At 33.3% G+C, this 19,780-nt stretch overlaps 2 protein-coding genes across 4 annotated transcripts in view; both read right to left on the bottom strand.

Annotated features, from left to right (window-relative positions):
* Positions 1–749: 749 nt before the first annotated feature.
* LOC143899332 (uncharacterized) overlaps positions 750–19,780 on the bottom strand; it is a 34,024-nt gene continuing 14,993 nt past the window's right edge. Inside the window, exons 1-2 of one of the 2 annotated variants that reach the window (XR_013257454.1) lie at positions 4,320–7,636; positions 750–2,625 (exon numbers count right to left, since the gene is read on the bottom strand). The gene's annotated coding sequence lies outside the window, so the exon portion shown is untranslated. Of the gene's footprint in view, positions 2,626–4,319; positions 7,637–19,780 lie in introns of those variants that run through there. The other variant, XM_077409551.1, reaches the window with a different exon arrangement.
* On the bottom strand, positions 14,112–19,266 carry LOC143899333 (uncharacterized). Of its 2 annotated transcripts, XR_013257455.1 has the most exons (6): positions 19,134–19,266; positions 18,565–18,834; positions 18,226–18,468; positions 17,855–18,131; positions 15,618–17,238; positions 14,112–15,551 (listed from the first exon to the last, which is right to left on the bottom strand). XR_013257455.1 is itself a non-coding variant. In XM_077409552.1 (5 exons), exons 1-5 carry the CDS (start codon positions 19,199–19,201, stop codon positions 17,179–17,181), a joined length of 918 nt encoding a protein of 305 aa, XP_077265678.1. In that variant the 5' UTR covers positions 19,202–19,266; the 3' UTR covers positions 14,112–17,178. The 2 variants fall into 2 exon arrangements, 1 of the variants encoding a protein (XP_077265678.1); XM_077409552.1 differs by having other exon boundaries at positions 14,112–17,238.

Here is a 19,780-nt window from a genome sequence, read left to right as displayed (position 1 = left end):
CGGTCACTGACCGACCTCATTCGGGGGACCGTCGAACCCGGCGGAAAAGTGCCGACAGGGCATAACTCAAAGCAATATAAGGGACCGTCGAAGAAGCCGCGGGGGAGAGTAATACACCGGAGACTCTGCCCGTGACCGTTCCCGTAAGCCGTGTCGCGAAGTTCTACATTATAACAAAGCGCGTGCGAGATATAATAATTGTGAAAGGCAACTACAAGTGTAAGTTAGTGAGTGTAACAGGAGCGCTGAAATAAAGCTCCAATATAAAGTAAAACGAAGTGAAGTTCATTTAACGACGCCTACACCTTGTTTCACCTGCGAACCCGACCGCTTCCTAATCTGCCCGCCTGTGCCTACCGAGTCCCAACTCGTAAGGTCAAGAGATCCCAAAAATAATAAACGTTTTGCCGTAAGCCGTCACCAATCGGCAACGCGGCATAACAAAATGTATAAATCTTTAAAAATGAAAGAAAAATATATCTCTATAAAAATATTTTATTTATTTCAAGATTATTTTATACAAACAAATATTTAAAAATATATATATGTATCTAAATATATGCTAAACTTTTATTTTTACATAATAAATAATACATATTACAAGTATATATAAAATAGTAATAATAATAATAATAATAATAAAAACTATATGTATCAAATTATAGAGAAATATATAAAATTATGTATAAGCTATTATATAATTATATATAATTTTATACAACTCCTCTATATATAACTATATAATATTAGCTGACTCCTATATATATCATGTAATATAATAGCATACAAAGTGGCCCATGATTCAAGATCCATACATTAGGAGTATATTATTAAAGTTATTTAAAACAGTACAAAATTACTCTTTTCAAAAAAGGTAAAAAAAGATGCCAAGTACACGCAATATATTTCGTAAATTTAGAAATCCAATCTAAGTTGTAGCTTTATTTCTCCTTTACAAAATTATATTACCTAACTCAACTCAAGTGACATGTATTTCAAAAAAGATGTAAAATTTTTAAATTAAATTGCACCAATTTTACAAAGAGAATATGTATATGGCTTTGAAAAATAATTGTTGTACAACTACTTCTAAAAAATAAAACCTAAGTGATACCTTTGTATTCCTATTCAATAAGGATCTTCCTTTTCCAACCCAAGTAGTAATAGCTTTTAAATTCTCCTTAACAAATTTTTAATATTACAAAGAATCATTTTAATCACAAATAATTAAAAAAGTAACAGTACAAAATAAAAATATTTAATCAAAAAAATAAATTTTTCTTATAAAAAACGGCACTGCTTTTTTACTCCTATCGCATTCTTCCCTAAATTATATTTATTATTTTCTTATTCGTCAAGTTTTCTTACAAGAAAAATTTATTTATTTTATTTTATTTTAATTAAATGTTTATTTTATATTGTTACTTCTTTAATTCTTTGCGATTAAAATGATTTTTTGTAATATTAAAAATTTGTTAAGGAGAATTAAGAAACTATTACCAAATGTAATTTAAAAAAGGTAATTATGAAAAAGAAGGGCTTCTTCACTGATTTGACTGAAATTTCACAATTTTATGTATTTTATTATGCGTAAAACATGAAACTGTAAGTTAAAAATGTCACTCTCAATTAGGAAAAAAGCTATTATGTACTAAAATTAATAGCTGCGTGTGGCTAGAATATCTATCATATACTACGTTTACGCGAGCGTTACTTCTGTATTAACTTACGATAATTTATCCGTTTACGCGGAGTAATTTATCGTGAGTTACTACAAAATCCCGTTTACGCGAAGGAATTATCGTAAGTTACTACAGGAGTAACGCTCGCGTAAACGTAGTAATACTAACATAATGTAGATGTACATGATCATGCGTAGTGACGTAAAAGTGCATGAAATTATAGTAATAATACAGTATAACGGCAACTCGCCCTATAATAAACTGGCGCTTTACTATAATTATGTGTTATTATTTAACTTTATATTTATTTTACTTTGTATTTATATAGATTTTTCAATATACCAATTATTTTCTGCTTTAAAACAGAAAATAATTGGTATAACAATATGATTAAAAGAGATAATAGAAATAAAAAAAAAAAATTTTTTTAAAGCAGAAAATAATTGGTATATTAAGAGTTTATATAAATACAAAGTCAAATAATAACACACAATTAAAGTAAGGAGCCAGACTATTATGAGTAGTTGCTGTTATACTGCATTATTACTGTAATTCCACTCTTACTTGAGTATTTAATAACGCTTTTCCTAAAAAATTGAGAACAACAGTTTTAACTTACAAATTTTACAAATTTATGTTTTACATACCAAAATACACAAAATTATAAAGTTTTAGCCAAATCGATAAGGAAGTCTATCTCCTTTATAATTACCTTAAAAAATAATTATGTTAATGTTATATATATAATATTCCCAAACAATAATTTAATTATAATTATATTGCATAATCTTACCTTGTTAAAAACTTCATTACCAAAAAGTTTGCCATACTCCAAAGTAAAATCTCAATATATAACAAAGTTCAAAAAGTTAGTATCTAAATATAGAGAATCGTGTATGCGCTCAATCACGAAAAAATCCATTATCCGCCAGCCTTCAAATATCTGCAGAAAAAATTCTCTGATGACTGACAATGAAATATAAAAATTCGAAGTAGTTTGCATTATAAATATGAACTGGTTTGTCTACCACTTCCAAAAACTTTGCAATTATAATTTTTATTATGATATATTTAGATTAAATATTAATTAATCCTTTTAGAGTCTAATCTTTTTTGTGTGTGTGAGAACATATTAATTTAATTATTTTTTTAAATGTTAGAGATTGCTGAATACAAACATAAAATTTACTAAAATTTATTTTGTTGTTATTACTTTCATGAATAATTAATATTTCCATACACTAAGATATAAAATCAACATCTATCACAATATTATAGACTCAAATCAATTACATATTGTTTTCTCACCATTTTAAAGTGTGCAAATTAGAAATTTGTACATTGCTTCATCATTATTTTATTTCACTCATAAAGCTTCCTTTATGAAGAAGTCAAATTAATAAATAATAATAATTATGTATCAAATAAAATATAAGCTTCCTCGCAATAGAAGAGCTTTATCAGTGAGCAAAATAAAATAATGATGCAATATATAAATTTCTAATTTGCACATTTTAAAATGATGAAGAAGCAATATGCAAGTTTCTAATTTGTATACTTTTTTATATTAATAATAATAACTAAAAAAAAAATTTTTCAGATTATATATATTAAATAATATAAATGTAATAAAAACAATAGGAAATGATTTTATACAAAAATTTGCTGGTTAAAGTTGTTGCGTTAAGTAATCAATACATTCATATGTAAATTTAACACATGTTTGCTTTGTTAACTGAACTTAATAAATATAAAATATAAAAAAGGCAACATATTAACGGTTGATATATCGATTTATCGTGATTATTCGCCATTTTGCTTTTAATTATTAAATAAGAGATTAATGTTCTTTTTACATACTATTAAATAAGTGACTTATAAACAAAAAAAATGTATTAAGGTGCCTTTTCATGGGCGTCAGTTGACGCTCGAAATCAAGTTCGGGTAAATAGATTAGTATAATGACGCCGATATTCTGACGCGCAATGAAAAAGGTTTTCATGCGTCAATTTTTGGAACTCGCGTCGAGATGCCAGTTGACGCTAGAAGTTAAGAAATCTGAACTTCTCCTCAGCGTCGACGCAGAAACAACATGACGTCACAAAATCGTCTTGACGCGCGACAACTGACGCCCATGAAATCGGACCTTTACGAGCAAAGTTCGCATAATATACAATATCGACATTTGCCAAGTTATGTATAATATACATAGACCCATATTCTCAACTCTTTTTTATCGATAAAAGCGCGCATTTATTTCTGAAATGTTATATAGTTACATATATTATAGCATCTTAAAAATAAAAGCGTACTTTTTTATCGCTAAAAGAAAATTAAGAATATAGGTCATAATATATAAATACGTGATCTAATGCTAACATTGCTCGAACAATGTGCAATTGTTCGATGCAATGCTCGACATTGCACACCATGCGAAGTTCACCCGTAACATATTAATAGTACATTAATGAAACTTTTTATTTATTACATCAAAACTCAGATAATTCTCATTCTGTCTTTATTATTCATTAATTGCCAAAAAGGATAGAACGACGTTACAAGTGAGAATTATCTGAGTTTTGATGTAAATAAAAAACACTTAATATACATATATTACACACAATATAATATACGTACATTACTTTTATTTGTGATGCTATTTTTGGTAAATGTGCAGAATAGTGGCCTCCTCACCGATTTCGTTGAACTTAGGCTTAATCAACGCATTTTTGCGTGAAACAAAAAAATCTGGCAGAAAAAAGCGTCGTTCTGCCCCGCAAAGCGAGATATTAACAGTTAAAGTTGACGAGTTTGACGACTATCAGATTATAAGACCTGTCATACCGACAAGATGTAGCGACTACGAACAACTACGAACCATAGAGATATAAGGAATAAAGTACGCAAACGCGCGAGCTGAAAAAGCGATAGAGGAATAGAAAGAGAGCGCTGCATATGGGCCCCTGCTGTCTTTGTCTATGCGCGCATGTGCAGTTCATGGAAGATTACATATCGATGGTTAAGCGGGGAGCACACACTCACCAACGTGATTTAATCTAATCGGTCGATTAAATCACGTTGGTGAAACCGGGCCTTAATCATGTATTAATGTGGAACGTGGAAAGTGAAAAGTTTTATATGACTATCTCTTTCTATTTAACATCAATAGAAAGAGAGATTTTTCATTTTTCACGAAGAAAAAAGATTCATGACCCCCTCTGTATAACACATAATGCGTAAGCATAAGAAAATTGATTGGTCCATACACATGTGCATAAGAAAATAAAAAGTCTATCCAGACAAACTTGGATAGGTTGTAACGGCCTGCCTTTTGGCTGTTTATATCGAACGCGGACTAGCTCGCCGGACCAGGAGTTCGATGGTAGGCCCAGAGACAGAAGGCAGTTTTGATATGGAACGTGGTTTATTACGGTGGTTCAATTACAACAGACTGTCGCGATAGTTACAACGGAGATGCATGCGGACCATGCGGCTAACGCGGGCGGTTTATAATCTAGACGACGGTCGCGGTTCTTACAAAGTACGGAAACGCATTCGGTCCATGCGGCGGACGCGGGCGGATTATATTCTATAAGACGGTCGCGATAATTGCAAATTACGGGAACACATTCGGTTTATGCGGCGGACGCGGGCGGATTATATGCTATAAGACGGCCGCGATAATTACAACGCATTCGGTGTATGCGGCGGACGCGAATCAGGTGGTCCGTACCGGCGCGATGCGGTACGCGTGCGAACGGGCCTTTAAGCCGGCCAATGGCTGGTCGGCCCGCGGCGCGAGATTCGCGGCGCGGGCGCGTGTATGTTATCCGGCGCGGTTTCTTTCTCGCGATACGATCCGGTGTTAATTACGCGGCGCGGTGGAAAGGAAAACGAACGGCCAGGGGCTAGGCTGGTCGATCGGTTGACGAGGAGGTCCGACTGTTCCGGCGGCAAGAACCCTTGTCGAGAGGCCGAGCACGCTCGACCCCTGGTTACCGTGGCAGACGGGGTTCCGGGTAGGAAGGCGGTCAGCGCTCGAGAACTCTCGAACGAGGCACAGAACGCTGTACCCCGTTTCGTAAGCTGGCCTAGGAAGCGGAAAGGTACTCGTCTCCGAGGGTAGCGGAGCACAGGTAGCTAGACTCGGATCGGAGTGTCTACCTGTCGCGGCGCCGGTATTTTATACTCGCCCGGGTGGTACGCTAGGGAGGGGAGGCCGATTCCCGCGTGAGCCGCGCCGCCGGCGGAGCGGAGCGGAATCGGCGTGGCGGTAAGCGTGCTCGCGCTCGGAGGCGCTCGGCTCCCCTCGGTTTCTGTCGGAGACCCGGGAAGATGTCGGTGCGGCGGAGTGCCGCGCACACGATCGGAGTTAAGTCGTTTAAAAATAAGGTGGGCGCACCGCGCCCTTTCCTCGCCTGATGGAGATCGTCGGGCGGCATCCGGCAGTTCTTCGCCGGGAATGATGCATGTGTGGGGGTGCATCGTTACAAGGTACATAACCATATATGCATAAAGAAACGGATTGGTCTATTTCCTTATGCACATGCATATGGACCAATCAAATCACTTATGCTTATGTTTATGCGCTATGCAAGTTCGTCTGGATTGGCCTAAAGCGGAGAACACACACTTCTGCATAACGCAAAATACGTAAGCATAAGAAAACTGATTGGTCTATTTCCTTATACACATGTGTATGGACCAATTAATTTTACGGATTATGCGTTATGCAGAGGTGTGTGCTCCCCGCTTAAACCAATCAATTTTCTTATGCTTACGCATAATGCGTTATACAGAAGTGTGTGCTCCCCGCTTTATGCTTATTTCATTTTTGCACAAATCTTTAAAATATATTGTATACATTTTTTAATTTCAATATGCAATTAAGTTTTGCAATAGAAGATTAAACGGATGTTGGATAATTTGATTTAATAAAATAATCTCTTGAAATATACAGTATTTTTCAAGTAAATAATTTATATTCCATACGCATACAGTAATAATGTAGATATTTATATCATTTTGTCGTAATTATTTGACATACGTTTGGTTTCTCCCGCTGGGACCGAAGAATGTGTATAGTGTATGTGGCGTAAACTATAGATTGCCAATACTGAAAACTATAGATTCCCAGTCTCCAGCGGGAGAAATCGAACCTTGGCCCAAAGATATAGTTCCGGGTGATCTTTTTTTCTATATAAATTCAAACAAATTAGTCGTTATACTGCAGACAAAAAAACTTTTCCAAGAAGGCAAACGTATTCGCTCTGTGCGTTTGGTTGGAGGGGATAGCACGAGCTACGAAGGCGCTCGGGTGAGAGAATAGTGAACTCAGGGTGGAATATTTTCCTATTCAACTATTATTACTGACATTTTTTAAAGCAATATTTAATTAACAGTAGTTATTATTTATTGTTTTCTGATATAAAAAATAGGAGCTTCAGTAATTAAAGTGACATAAATACCGCTGTGCAGTCAACCTCCAATTATATAGTAACAATCATAGATTATGCGCGTATAGCAATTTTTACTTACCGAAATTATTAACAGTAAAATGTAAAAAAATACACTGCACTATTGCACAAGAAGCTTTGGTAATAATCAACATATAATAATAAACATATCTCATATATCTCATCGTTGTTTCCACTTTTATTGCATGGCGATAGCGGTAGATGGCGCTGAAACGCACGGAGCGAATAACTTTACAACTTAAAATGTGCCACGTTGATTTTTACCATCGACATATAGAATGGACTGAGCGTTGCGATGGGTAAACGCGCGCCCGCTGTAGAAAGAGAGGTACTATATGGGAGGCCTATGTTTGTCTCTCTTCTTGCAGGGGCGTCGAAATAAAATTGCAGACCCTGCGCACAACTTTTGTATAAAATAGTTAACATTTTTTTCCGCTGCTTTATTTTTAAAATATTTGTTTAATATATTTACATAAAGCGCGCAATATATATAAATATTATATATTATTATATTATATTATATAAATATATATTAATTATTTATATTATATTTATATTTTATACTTACAATTAGTATTCTATTACTTATTTATATATTTAATTATTTATTAAATTATATATATATATATATATATATATATATATATATATAGATTCATATATGAAGTACTTTTAATAGCTTATTGTAATATACGCAATATATATATAAATCTTATTATAATTTATATTGTTAGTACTGTACTAGAGGTGTAGGTAATAAATAAAGAAATTAACAAATGTTTGATGTATATAATATCTTATTTATTATACTGTACATCTAAAAGATACATTACAATATTGTAGCATTATAATATATAACATAATACATAATGTTACGTACAGTGTTGTGTTTTTATATCTAGTGCATAAAATAAATTTTTTTAATATTTTTATTGCAATAGATTTCTAATTCTTATACAATTACAATGTTATACAACGTTATAATAAAATATATTTAAAAATGACTACAGTTATACACAGTTACAAACAATTATATTTATTGGTGCATAAATAAAATTGTTTTTGTTAATTTACTTCTAATTCTTGTTACAACTGCAGATTTTGTTTTGGCTGCGTAATGCAATCTGATTTTTAAAAAATTAACAAGGACTAATTTTATTAATTGAAATCGATGATCGTTTAAATAATTTTGTTCAAAGCAATGATCCTTATGATAAAAAATAACACTTGTTACTTTTCGTAAAGTTTTTATTATGATATATTGTAAAAGATTTTTGTGTTGAGAAAAAATATTATTTTCCCTAACAGTAATTTCACCCAATTTACACAGATATATTACATCAGCAGACGCATTAATTAAACCACCTCTTGATTTTAAACGTTGTAATTCTGAATACGGTGTGTCACTGTGTAGGAGAGTTAAACATACATTGCACGATATGTCTTTTGATATTTTACGTACTATAAATCCTGCTATGTAGCCAAGTACGTCGTCAATATAATCCTTATTTATTATTTCAAATAGAGCGTGCGTGTAATAACTGTGGTCATTATTAATACTGTCATTATCAATACTGTTATCTTTAGTGTAATTTTCCTCAGTCGTTCAAATATCATCGATACCTCTATGTATATTAGTGGAAGTAACGTTTAAAAAGATAGTATCGTCTTGAGCAACGCTATTCGCATATTTCGAACCGCCAACTTGTGCGTGAGTTAGCAATTTTCTAAATACTGTCATGAATTGCATACAAGTTGGATTATTATTGTGACCACAATGATTTCGTACTGCAGAAAAAAATAATTCTAAGTGGTCCTGTGACAATTTATATGTTAAAAGATACGACATATTACTATTTGGTTGTATCCAATTCTTATATAATTCTAGGACACTATTTAAAGTAACAATTAATCCAAAAAACCCAGTTTTACGTTTTGAATGTAAAATTGAAGTTTCTTGATATTTCAAAGAAGATATATAATCTATGAAACAATTAATTCTTTGTTCAATTTCTATTAAATTTTCCGTAGTAATAGGTCGTCTAGACGGAGTAGTACAAAACTTATTTCGAGAATTTAATAGATCAAAAATATCATTAAACATTAAGCAGAACTCTTCTGTTGCCTTACTATTTGCAAATTCTGGAAGTTTAATAATTTCTCGGAGGTACCGTAATCCCATTGCTACACTATAACTGAGAATTTGGACCGCGAGACAGACTTTCATTTTTTCGTTCCGCCAATTTAAATGTCGAAGTCTAACTTTGGTATTTAAATGTAGCCCATATTTTTCTTGTATGTGTATTAACTTTTCCACAAAGTCATATCGTATTTCTTCATTGTTCTTATTTTGAAGAACTTTGTATTCAGCAAAACAGTTTCTAACTAACTTAATCATATGACACGCGTCTAATATGACATATACTGGTTTTTTTGTAATAGGATGCGGAAAGAATACTTGTAACTCTTTATCAACTTGTAAATTTGCACCTAATATATTTGCCATAGTAAAATTATATTGTGGACCGTCAAATGTTAATGAAATGATGTCAATACCTGTTTCATGGATACTTTTTAAAACATTTGTAATAATATTTGCACGATCCTTTGCGGTCAACGCATCAATGAAATAATATGCAACTGGTATTTTCCAATGTTCATTAATAGCTACTGCCATAATGACAACTGCTTCCTTAGCTAAAGGTACTTCATCGTTATCTATTTTTGTCCCAAAGTTGATAAAACCTATGTATTCTTTTCCATTAAAGTGAAGTTGTTTTCTAATAGATATATCATCAATTTGCAAACCGCAAAGAATAGTGCGTTTCTTTTCATTAGCTTCGTGTGCTTTTTTCGTTAAACAATCTAGTGCAGGTTGTGAAATTCTAGGTGATCCGTCAATGGAATAGTACCATTTCCGAATTGTCGAAGGATGTGGTAAAATATTTATAAATATTCTCCGGACAAAGTCATAAGCTTTAGGAGAGTAAAAGTGTAATGTAGTTGCAAAGGTTTTTAATTCTGAAGGAAAAGCATTAAATCTATGTTTGCCTGAAAGTACTTTTTGTACTACTGCTACAAGTGCTGGAGATTCTATCGACTGAAAGAAAATAAGAAATTTTGATACGTACACTGTTGGAAAATTTTTGTAGTTTTGTTAAAAAAGGTCCTTGTTAAAATTTTTGTGTAAAATAATCAACACATACGTGTGTAGATTTAACATATGCTTTCTATGTTAATTGAACTTTACAAATTTAAAATGTAAAATTATTAAAATAATTTAAAAATTATATTAAAGTAACACAATTTAAACGTATTTATTAAATGTGTTAAAATTTATAGAAAAAGAGTGTTGATTTTACTTTATAACAGAAGTAAGAATAAAAATTTGCAGAAGAAGAATGTTGATTTTATCTTACAATCTTAACTTTAACATAAAAATTATGTTAATTGTACACATAATTAACCTCAAATTACAATCAGAATAACATTTTCTTCCTGTTAAAATATTATTTTAATATAGTATCGATGTTATACCATTTAATTATAAAACATCCATTATGTTAAACTGACACAAAAATTTGAGTGAACCGTTTTGGACATGTAATTTATGTTATATTTAACACAAACTTTTCCAACAGTGTAATAAATATACGTTGAATTTACAATAATTATGACAAAATACAACTGTCTCTTAAGGGGATGCTAAAGCCGTCCAAATTACCGACAATTCATTTCAAAGCTCTCATTTTGAAACGGCTTTACAGATCGCAAAATCCTTTTACAGGAGTAAAGTAGAGGTACTAATGAAGGGTGGGATTGTCAAATAATTAGTAATAATTGAAAAAAATTTTAAAATGCTGTCACCTCAAAACCTTATTTTCTGATATAAACAGTTGTATACGTAATATGTACGAAATTAAACTTTCCCACCCTTCAGAAGACGTGCACAAACAATAACGTACCTTTAAAATTGAGATTGAAAGCCTGGAATAAAAATGAGAGCTTTGAAACGATCGTGTATATTTTTCACAAAAATATTCACGCAGAGCAGCAATTATGTCACAGCAGTAGTTCACGGATCTTGCGAGAGATGGCGAGATGGCGCATGCAGCTGTGGGCAGTTTCGGGGTTGGCTACATTGTCTGGTTTCTACACAGCAATCGAACCAGTGTCGTTAGAGTTACAGAATAGGGGTCCAGGACAGATATATGATACAGATATCTCGTTAGGCATTTTTACATTTTTTTCAATTATTACTAATTATTTTACAATCCCACCCTTCATTAGTACCTAAACTTTACTCCTGTAAAAGGATTTTGCGATCTATGAAGCCGTTTCAAAGAACGAGCTTTGAAAGATATGTGGTACAGATATCGCGTCAGACATTTTTACATTTTTTTCAATTATTACTAATTATTTTACAATCCCACCCTTCATTAGTACCTAAACTTCACTCCTGTAAAAGGATTTTGCGATCTATGAAGCCGTTTCAGAGAACGAGCTTTGAAAGATATGTGGTACCAGATATCGCGTTAGGCATTTTTACATTTTTTTCAATTATTACTAATTATTTTACAATCCCACCCTTCATTAGTACCTAAACTTTACTCCTGTAAAAGGATTTTGCGATCTATGAAGCCGTTTCAAAGAACGAGCTTTGAAAGATATGGGGCCCGATTTTCTATCTACAAACGTATGCGTAAACTCTGCTCTAACAGAAAAGCTGCAAGCTTATTGGCTAAAAACTGTGCGACAGAGAGCAAATCAATTTGCAGCCTTTCTGTTAAAGCAGTGTTTGCGCATATGTTTCTCGTTAGAGAATCGGGCCCATGTGGTACAGATATCTCGTTAGGCAATTTTACATTTTTTTTAATTATTACTAATTATTTTACAATCCCACCCTTCATTAGTACCTAAACTTTACTCCTGTAAAAGGATTTTGCGATCTATGAAGCCGTTTCAAAGAACGAGCTTTGACAGATATGTCGTACAGATGCCTCGTTAGACAAGGACAGATATCTCTCGTATTATTATTTCTTTCTCTATGTATGTAATTTGCATGCACTCATTTATTCCTCTCTCTCTCTCTCTCTCTCTCTCTCTCTCTCTCTCTCTCTCTCTCTCTCTCTCTCTCTCTCTCTCCCTCCCTCTCCCTCTTTCCCTCTCTCATTGCTGTCCCTCTCTCTCTTAGTACACTGGGTAGCGTATACACTTAGTATGGTAAAATCAGGATTTTTTGGAATTCTAGGGTATATTTGAAGAAAGAAAAACGGTAATGTTATTTAGGACAAAAAACTCTGTTTATTATTTCGTTGATAAAATGTTGAGAAATGTAAACAAAAATACATATATAAATGAAATATATGTTATTTTTTTTATTGTTACTGTCTCGAAAGTAAATAATATTACATATAAAACCGTAATGCAATTGAACATACATATTCATACACACGCACACGCAATCGCACGAGCACGATACGCATACGCACATAAATATATTATATATATTATGATAACGCTAATCCCGACGGTTCATACTGTTATTACTGTTATTCATCAATACATTAGGTTATTAGGTTTTATGGGTTATGCAATACACACACAAACACACACAATCATTATTCTGAAAGCTGAATGGGTGAAATCATCTGTGATCGCGTGATAAAATATCCATACCTTTGAGGTCTCTTAGAGCAAAAATTCTGCTTTAAAGAGAGTTGTTGCCTTGAGAACTTTTGATCAAGATGACATGAACAACATTTTCCCATAGTTTCAGACAAATTCGCCGAGAACCTATTTCCATAGGTTTTTGTGCGGGGTCCTTTGAAAATCTTATAGAAACACAGTTTGAAAATATTTTTTGATATTTTTTATTAAGTGTGTTTAAAAAAAAATTTGAAAAAAAACGTCCCATTTTTTTGGCCCATTTTTCGTAAAATTATGGGCGTTTAAAAAAAAAGTAACGTAATTTTTCAAAAATCGATATTTTGAAAACGGTTCGACAAAAAATTTGAAAAAAAATCATGAAGGTCTTTTTCAACTAATACTATAACATAAAAAATTTTCAAAAAAATCGGAGATGCAAAACCCAAATGGTGTCCGATTTGGCGCGGTACGCCTTATATATATCTTCCATCGCGTAAATTCTACAAATGAACTTTGCTTGAAAAATACATGTGATATAAAAGGCACAAAAGGAATTTATGCAAAATTATTCTTAGTACAAAGTAATCGGAGCACGATCCTGGAGACATCCCGTGTCCGCGATATCGTCATCGTGGACGAGGCTCCAGGCCCAAAGAAAAAATAATCGTATTATACAAACGGTAGACCCCCGATATTGTCGTACAAAATGTATGTGTATCTATCCCTATAGCTTCTTCTCCTCTCTATATTATAATGAAAGAAACGTATCCTACTGAAAAAGGCCCGTTTAGCAAAATAGGAAGCCGATGCCAGCTAGTCTCACGCGAAAAGCGAACGTCGAATTTATAACACAATGGCTGTGTTCGGGAAGCGCGCTATTAGCGCTATTGCATCATTCTATCTTTATCGCTTCATCAGGTGTAAAACAAGGATAAAATAAGCAAATAGCACTAATAGCGTCTTCCCGAACGCACCTAATAAATTAATATTTAGCATCTCTATCGAATTTCTATCAAAAAACGAGACAGGTCATTTTTTTGTTTTCTAAGAGAATTCAATCACTCTCTCTAACCGAATTTCACTAATATTTAAACGTCAGAAACGCACGTGGTCCGAGTTAGCACAGGTCCGACAGATTTCTTTCTATAGACGGCATAGTTGCCAAAATATATTTCATGAAAAGAAAATTAATCTACAAAAATCAAATAATATTATGAGCATTGCACAAAAAATATACACGAAGAATGTATTTTGAGAATCAGAAAGATTAAAAAAATGCGACAAAGTTTTTTCCCTCCGGATGAAATTCCAACGTGCACTTCTAAGGTCAACGCGCATCCTTTGCTAAACGAATGAATTCATACACGTTTTGCAGCCAGATTTTTATTGACGTGATACAGACGGGTGTACATCTGAGCCTCAATAAAGCGCAAGTTTAATCGTAAATCAGTTATGCGAAAGATCTTAGATCTTATACTTGTCAATAAAGTTATAAAATCCGCAAATAATGCGAAAATTTGCGCAGTCCCTCGTGATCGAATATAAATGGATCGCGTCGCTTCGCTAATGATCGGATGAACATTTTCTAAAAAACGCAACAAAATATTTGCTCCACGAAATAAGCTCGCACAAATCGCATCTGACAAAACTGAAATTTAACAATTATATGTAAAATCATAAAGCTATAAATTAGTTTTTGTTTTTAACAAGAGAAGTTGAGACACGTAGCGATAAAATTGAATGAATTTCCAACACGATAAAGATAAGTTTAATAATTTTCTTCTACGGTTTTCGTTTCTTTTTTAAAAAATAAAGATGTTAAAAAAAAATCAAAATAAAATAATATGTAACAAAAGTTTCTCTTGGTGTAAATTTTTAAAAGGAGAAAGCAAGTTTGGAAGAATAATATGATGAATCAACATTCTCTGAATACATATAGAAATCATTCAATTTTTTCCCGACGCGTTGTGGAAAATATGACGGCTCCGTATAATCGTTAATTACCGCTAACGAACCGTCGTAAGCAAATTCCTCGAAACGTTCGCTACAAAAGAAAACGAAAACAATTTTGGGACAAGAACGGAAGCGTTCGTCATCGTCTTCGTTTCTAAGCCGTAAAGATGTACGTACTCCACTAAGATAAATTATAATTATTCTTGATATCAGCATTCGCGGCACCCTAAAGTCCCGATGGATAAAAACTAAATACTTAGTAGCATCCGAGTTTGATTTATAAGCCCGTATCAGACTACCGACTGCGAAGGCCGACCCGACTGCCGATCGCGACTGCCGACTCTAATCGGTCAATCACATTGCCCAATCTGTCACCAAGTCGCCGATGCTGACTGATTGTATTTAAGCGAATTTTAGTGAGAATATGGCATCAATATTACCGAAAAAAAAGTATTTTTTTCAATGCATGCAAAATTTTAAAAAACGAAAAAAACTTGTTCTTCTATGTTTCGTGTTTATAATAGAAGAAATCCGATATAAAAAGCAAAGGTTATGGGTAAAGCCATGGATAGCACAGAGGCAAGAACAAGGAATACATCGCAATTTTTTTACTGAGTTAAGTCTTGAAGATCCAAACAAATTTTGCAGGTATTTTAAAATTAAAAAATTAAACATTTTAGGTATTATAACTTATAAGAGTAGACGTGATATAAAGTTTTTGTTTTTATTTTGAACAGATGTTTGAGAATGGACACTGCCACCTTTGAGGAGCTTCTTCATAAAGTTGCACCTTTGATTATGAAACAAATACTCATCTTAGAAAAAATATCCCACCAGCAGAGAGATTATCTCTTACCGTATCCACAGGACACCCGCGGAACATTACAAATTACAACTAAACTATCACGTGATCGGAAACTGTATTTCTATTGGTTTCGACTTTGAGTCGGTGAGTCGAGAAATAGACCAAAGTCTAAAATGCGAGTCGGCCGACCAGTCAGTCGGCGCTTCGTTGTGATTGGCTAGATGTGAGCCGGCAGTCGCGATCGGCAGTCGGGTCGGCCTTCGCAGTCGGTAGTCTGATACGGGCTTAGTCGGGCAACGTGAACACAGTTACACGTTTGCCCGTCTCTGTGAAAAAAAAAACGCGACGATCACCTTTTTTCTTTCTTTTCAAGTACTCTGTATACTTGTAAACTATAAATGTATAAAAACGATTAGGTACTCGCCGCGATGGAAAGAAAGTAACACAATACAATTTCTTTATGATTCTCGAAATCAAATCTGTTTGGATTTCTAAGCACAAGGAAAAACATCTCTTTTGCTTATGTATTATTCGACAAAGCAATGATACTCTTCATGGAGTGCAGTAACGGCTGTCGCATACTAACAATGGAAACGAAGACGAGGGCGAAAACGGATAAAAGATTGAAAAGCGCACTCGGAAGGGAAATGAAAGCACCGCGAGTTTCTTCTTCCCGACGGTCCTTCGACTTTATTCGCGAGGCAACGATACTTTACGCAAATATCCAGTATTCTGTATACAATCATAATTTATAGCTAATCATCCGTCGACGAAACATATCGCTCGCGTTAAAACAGCCGCTTCGGCGTAAACTGCACACGTTATGCAGTTATAGATAATTAACAAACTGAATAAAAATCTTAATTCTTAATATCATTATGTTATAATAATTAAGATTTTTATTCAGTTTGTTATCTATACTGTTCATCAGCTGCGTTACCCGCTCTACTCTGATGCTAAGAGACTGAGTGTAATAAATCAATACTATATAAATTTAATATTTATTGCATTTGTGTTATAGAAGTTATTGTTTTACCCCATCAAGAATGGATCGATAGATCCTTTGAAATAGTTTTACATCATTCATTTACATTACAAGAAAAAAATTATTTGAGGTGCAAGAGATGCAGTAAATTGCCAAGTCTAATAAATACCCGCGTCAATATATACTATGTATACTAATTCACATTCTCAATTGTGCTACTGTTATTATTTGTCATCAGACAATTATAAACATACACATAATAATTAGATAGATATTATATATATATATACGCATGTGTGCATAAGAATATATGTAATTTATAAAAAGCGGGTGCTTATCAGCCTTGATACGTTACTGCCTTCTGCTACGCGGACGGCCAGAAAGCATTTTCAGGTTCAGGCCTTCAGGCCGTATTGCTAAAGAATCCAAGACGCGGCAACGCCGCGCGGCGTTGCCGCGTCTATAGCATATGTCTCTCCACCGTGCGTCCGTGTGAGCAATTCAGTGGTGTGTGTACGTGTACGGACATACACCACTTCATAGAACCTGAAATTAGTTGGTAACACTGAAACCGGAGTTTCGTGTTGTCACCACGCGAGGTCTCCAATATCAGTTCGGCCTTTGCTTTTAGTTGACAGAGTTGACATTACCGACGTCGAGGAAGTTCGGCCTTAGCTTTAGCATCCCCTAAGCGTATGTTTGCTATAGGTATATATTGTAATTAACCATCGATCTATAGTATGGACTGCGCGATCCCTACTTTACTCGTATACGAAACACATCCTAAAATATGAGTGAGATAGAGCGCGTGTGCGGCCAATCTCTGTCTTTTTTTCGACCAGTATTACAGTGTTGTATAGAATGAAACAGATAATGGCAGCAATGGCCTGCCGTCCTTGCACATTGATACACACTTTCGACTTGCGTCGCGCAGTCCATACTATAGATTGATATATAATTAACGTTGTAACGTAGTAAAATATATACTAATATATATGTATGATTTATAGAGTAACTCCGGTATATCTTAAACACAGGAGGGATATACAAGATATTAATTTAAACAAAAAATACAAGAGCTATGCACGTGTATTTTGCTGTATTCCGTCATTTAATATCCCTCTATACTTATGTATCATAAAATCATGAAATAACCATTAAACCTTTTACATTCCCTACAGTAATCATTTTATGTGACACAAAATCGCGCTTCTTTATTCCTTCTATTTTTTCTGATATCTGCGGTGTGAAACCCTGCGCGGCGTAAATACCGGAGTTACCCTATTTGAAACTTTTAACTTACTTTTAATGTATTTCTAGCTGTACTTGTTATTAACTTGTTATCTTTTAAAGTCTTCATCAATGAGCGTAAATCCTTTACTGTTTTCTGCAGTTTGCCAACTTTATTTCTTAAATGTTTCACTTCCTTCCGTTTTTCATGTACTTCTTCAATCAGTACTTCTAAACATGCTTCTGCTTCTAACGGTGATTGTGAAACCTTTTTGATGTCTATATCATTAATCCTTCTTATATTTTTTAAAGGCACTTCTTCTTCGGCTGACTGTTCCATTGATAAAGATCTATAACATATACAATTAACATATAAACTTAAACATGAAAATAATATGTAAACAGTATTTATTATTCAATGTTTTATTTGTAAACTAATATTACCTTTTCAAAGGTGTACGTTTCATGTTGCAATGTTGTGTGTTCTGTATGCTCTCTTCCTTATTACTATTACAACCAGTATCTTTGTCATCCTCATTCTGTAAATTCATTGATGGGATTGCATCAGGTTTCAAATATTTTCTTTCTAACGGTGATTGTGAAACTTTTTTCATGTCTATATCGTTAATTGTTCTTATAATTTTTAGAGGCACTTCTTCTTCGGCTGACTGTTCCATTGATAAGGATCTATAACATATACAATTAGCACATAAACTTAAACATGAAAATAATATGTAAACAATATTTATTATTCAATGTTTTATTTGTAAACTAATATATTACCTTTTCAAAGGTATACGTTTCATGTTGCAGTGTTGTGTGTCCTGTATGCTCTCTTCCTTATTACTATTAAAACCAGTATCTTTCTCATCCTCATTCTGTAGATTCATTGATGGGATTGCATCAAATTTCAAATATTTTCTTTCTGCAACTACACTTGTCATAAAATCATCTCTTGTGAAGTGTTTTGAACAAAGTCTTGCATTTGGATTTATTTGTTCCATATTTAATACAGATAGCCATAATTTCATTATATGTTCTTTTCGTGGAACTCTGAAAATGGTCATGAATGTATTACTTATTATTTTGTATAATTTAATGTTATAATTGTTATAATATATTTATTAATGTTCTAAATGTTCTTTGTGTATAAACCACAACTATATTCTAACCTCACTTTTTATAATTTATATTAAATACTATTGCACGTTTAGTTTATCATATGTATAATACATAGTTATTTATTTAATTAAAAAATATGCACATTATATATATATAATTATAGCTTTATAATAAAGTATGTTAAAAAAGTATGTTATAACAATGTTCTATACAAGATAAAATATACTTACTTATGCATTTGTACATCCTTTTCATTCTTGTTATAAGTAGTTTTACACAAAAAACATCTCAAAACCATTGTTTTTAAATATATATATGTGATCAAGTATGGGATTATTTCGATGAAAGCACTTCAACAACGACACAATTCCAGAACGAGTTACCACAAGTTACTGAGGTGCCCGAATGCAACGCTACGTTATTGCGAGAATTCTGGAGAGGGACAAAATCACCAATGAGATGCTAGCAAAAGAGACAAACATAGGGCCTCCTATGTAGTACCTCTCTTTCTACAGCGGGCGCGCGTTTACCCATCGCAACGCTCAGTCCATTCTATATGTCGATGATTTTTACGCGCAGACTGTGAAGAAGTTGTTGAATTTGTAAAAGTGCAGTAACCACACACAAGTCATAAAAACGTTTCAACATTGCAGTCCTTTGATTTATCTTATACTGATTTTGAGTTCGATTAGATACATTTGCTGTTATAAACACTTTCAACACTTGCATGCATTGCAATTATATATATATTTTTATATATATAAATGCGATGCATACAAGTGAAATGTTTATAACAGCAAGTGCATTCATTTCTGTGCAAAACACGTATCATGATGTTCATCCTTTACAGAGAAATCAACGAATCTGTTGTATACTG

The sequence above is a fragment of the Temnothorax americanus genome, unplaced genomic scaffold (assembly GCF_048541705.1).
Source record: "Temnothorax americanus isolate GAGA-0224 unplaced genomic scaffold, ASM4854170v1 Scaffold261, whole genome shotgun sequence".
In the NCBI taxonomy this organism is placed as follows: Eukaryota; Metazoa; Arthropoda; class Insecta; order Hymenoptera; family Formicidae; genus Temnothorax; species Temnothorax americanus.
Note: the sequence above shows the minus strand (reverse complement) of the source record. Positions and strands in the feature narration are given on the sequence as shown.

What these genes read in the sequence shown, in the direction of transcription:
- LOC143899333 (XM_077409552.1), bottom strand. Translation starts at nt 19,201, where the DNA reads ATGGTTTTGAGATGTTTTTTGTGTAAAACTACTTATAACAAGAATGAA. An exon ending in AAACGTATACCTTTGAAAAG is followed by an intron (nt 18,469 to 18,564) that starts GTAATATATTAG and finishes TATATGTTATAG; the next exon opens with ATCCTTATCAATGGAACAGT. An exon ending in CAGCTAGAAATACATTAAAA is followed by an intron (nt 17,239 to 17,854) that starts GTAAGTTAAAAG and finishes ACATACGCTTAG; the next exon opens with GGGATGCTAAAGCTAAGGCC.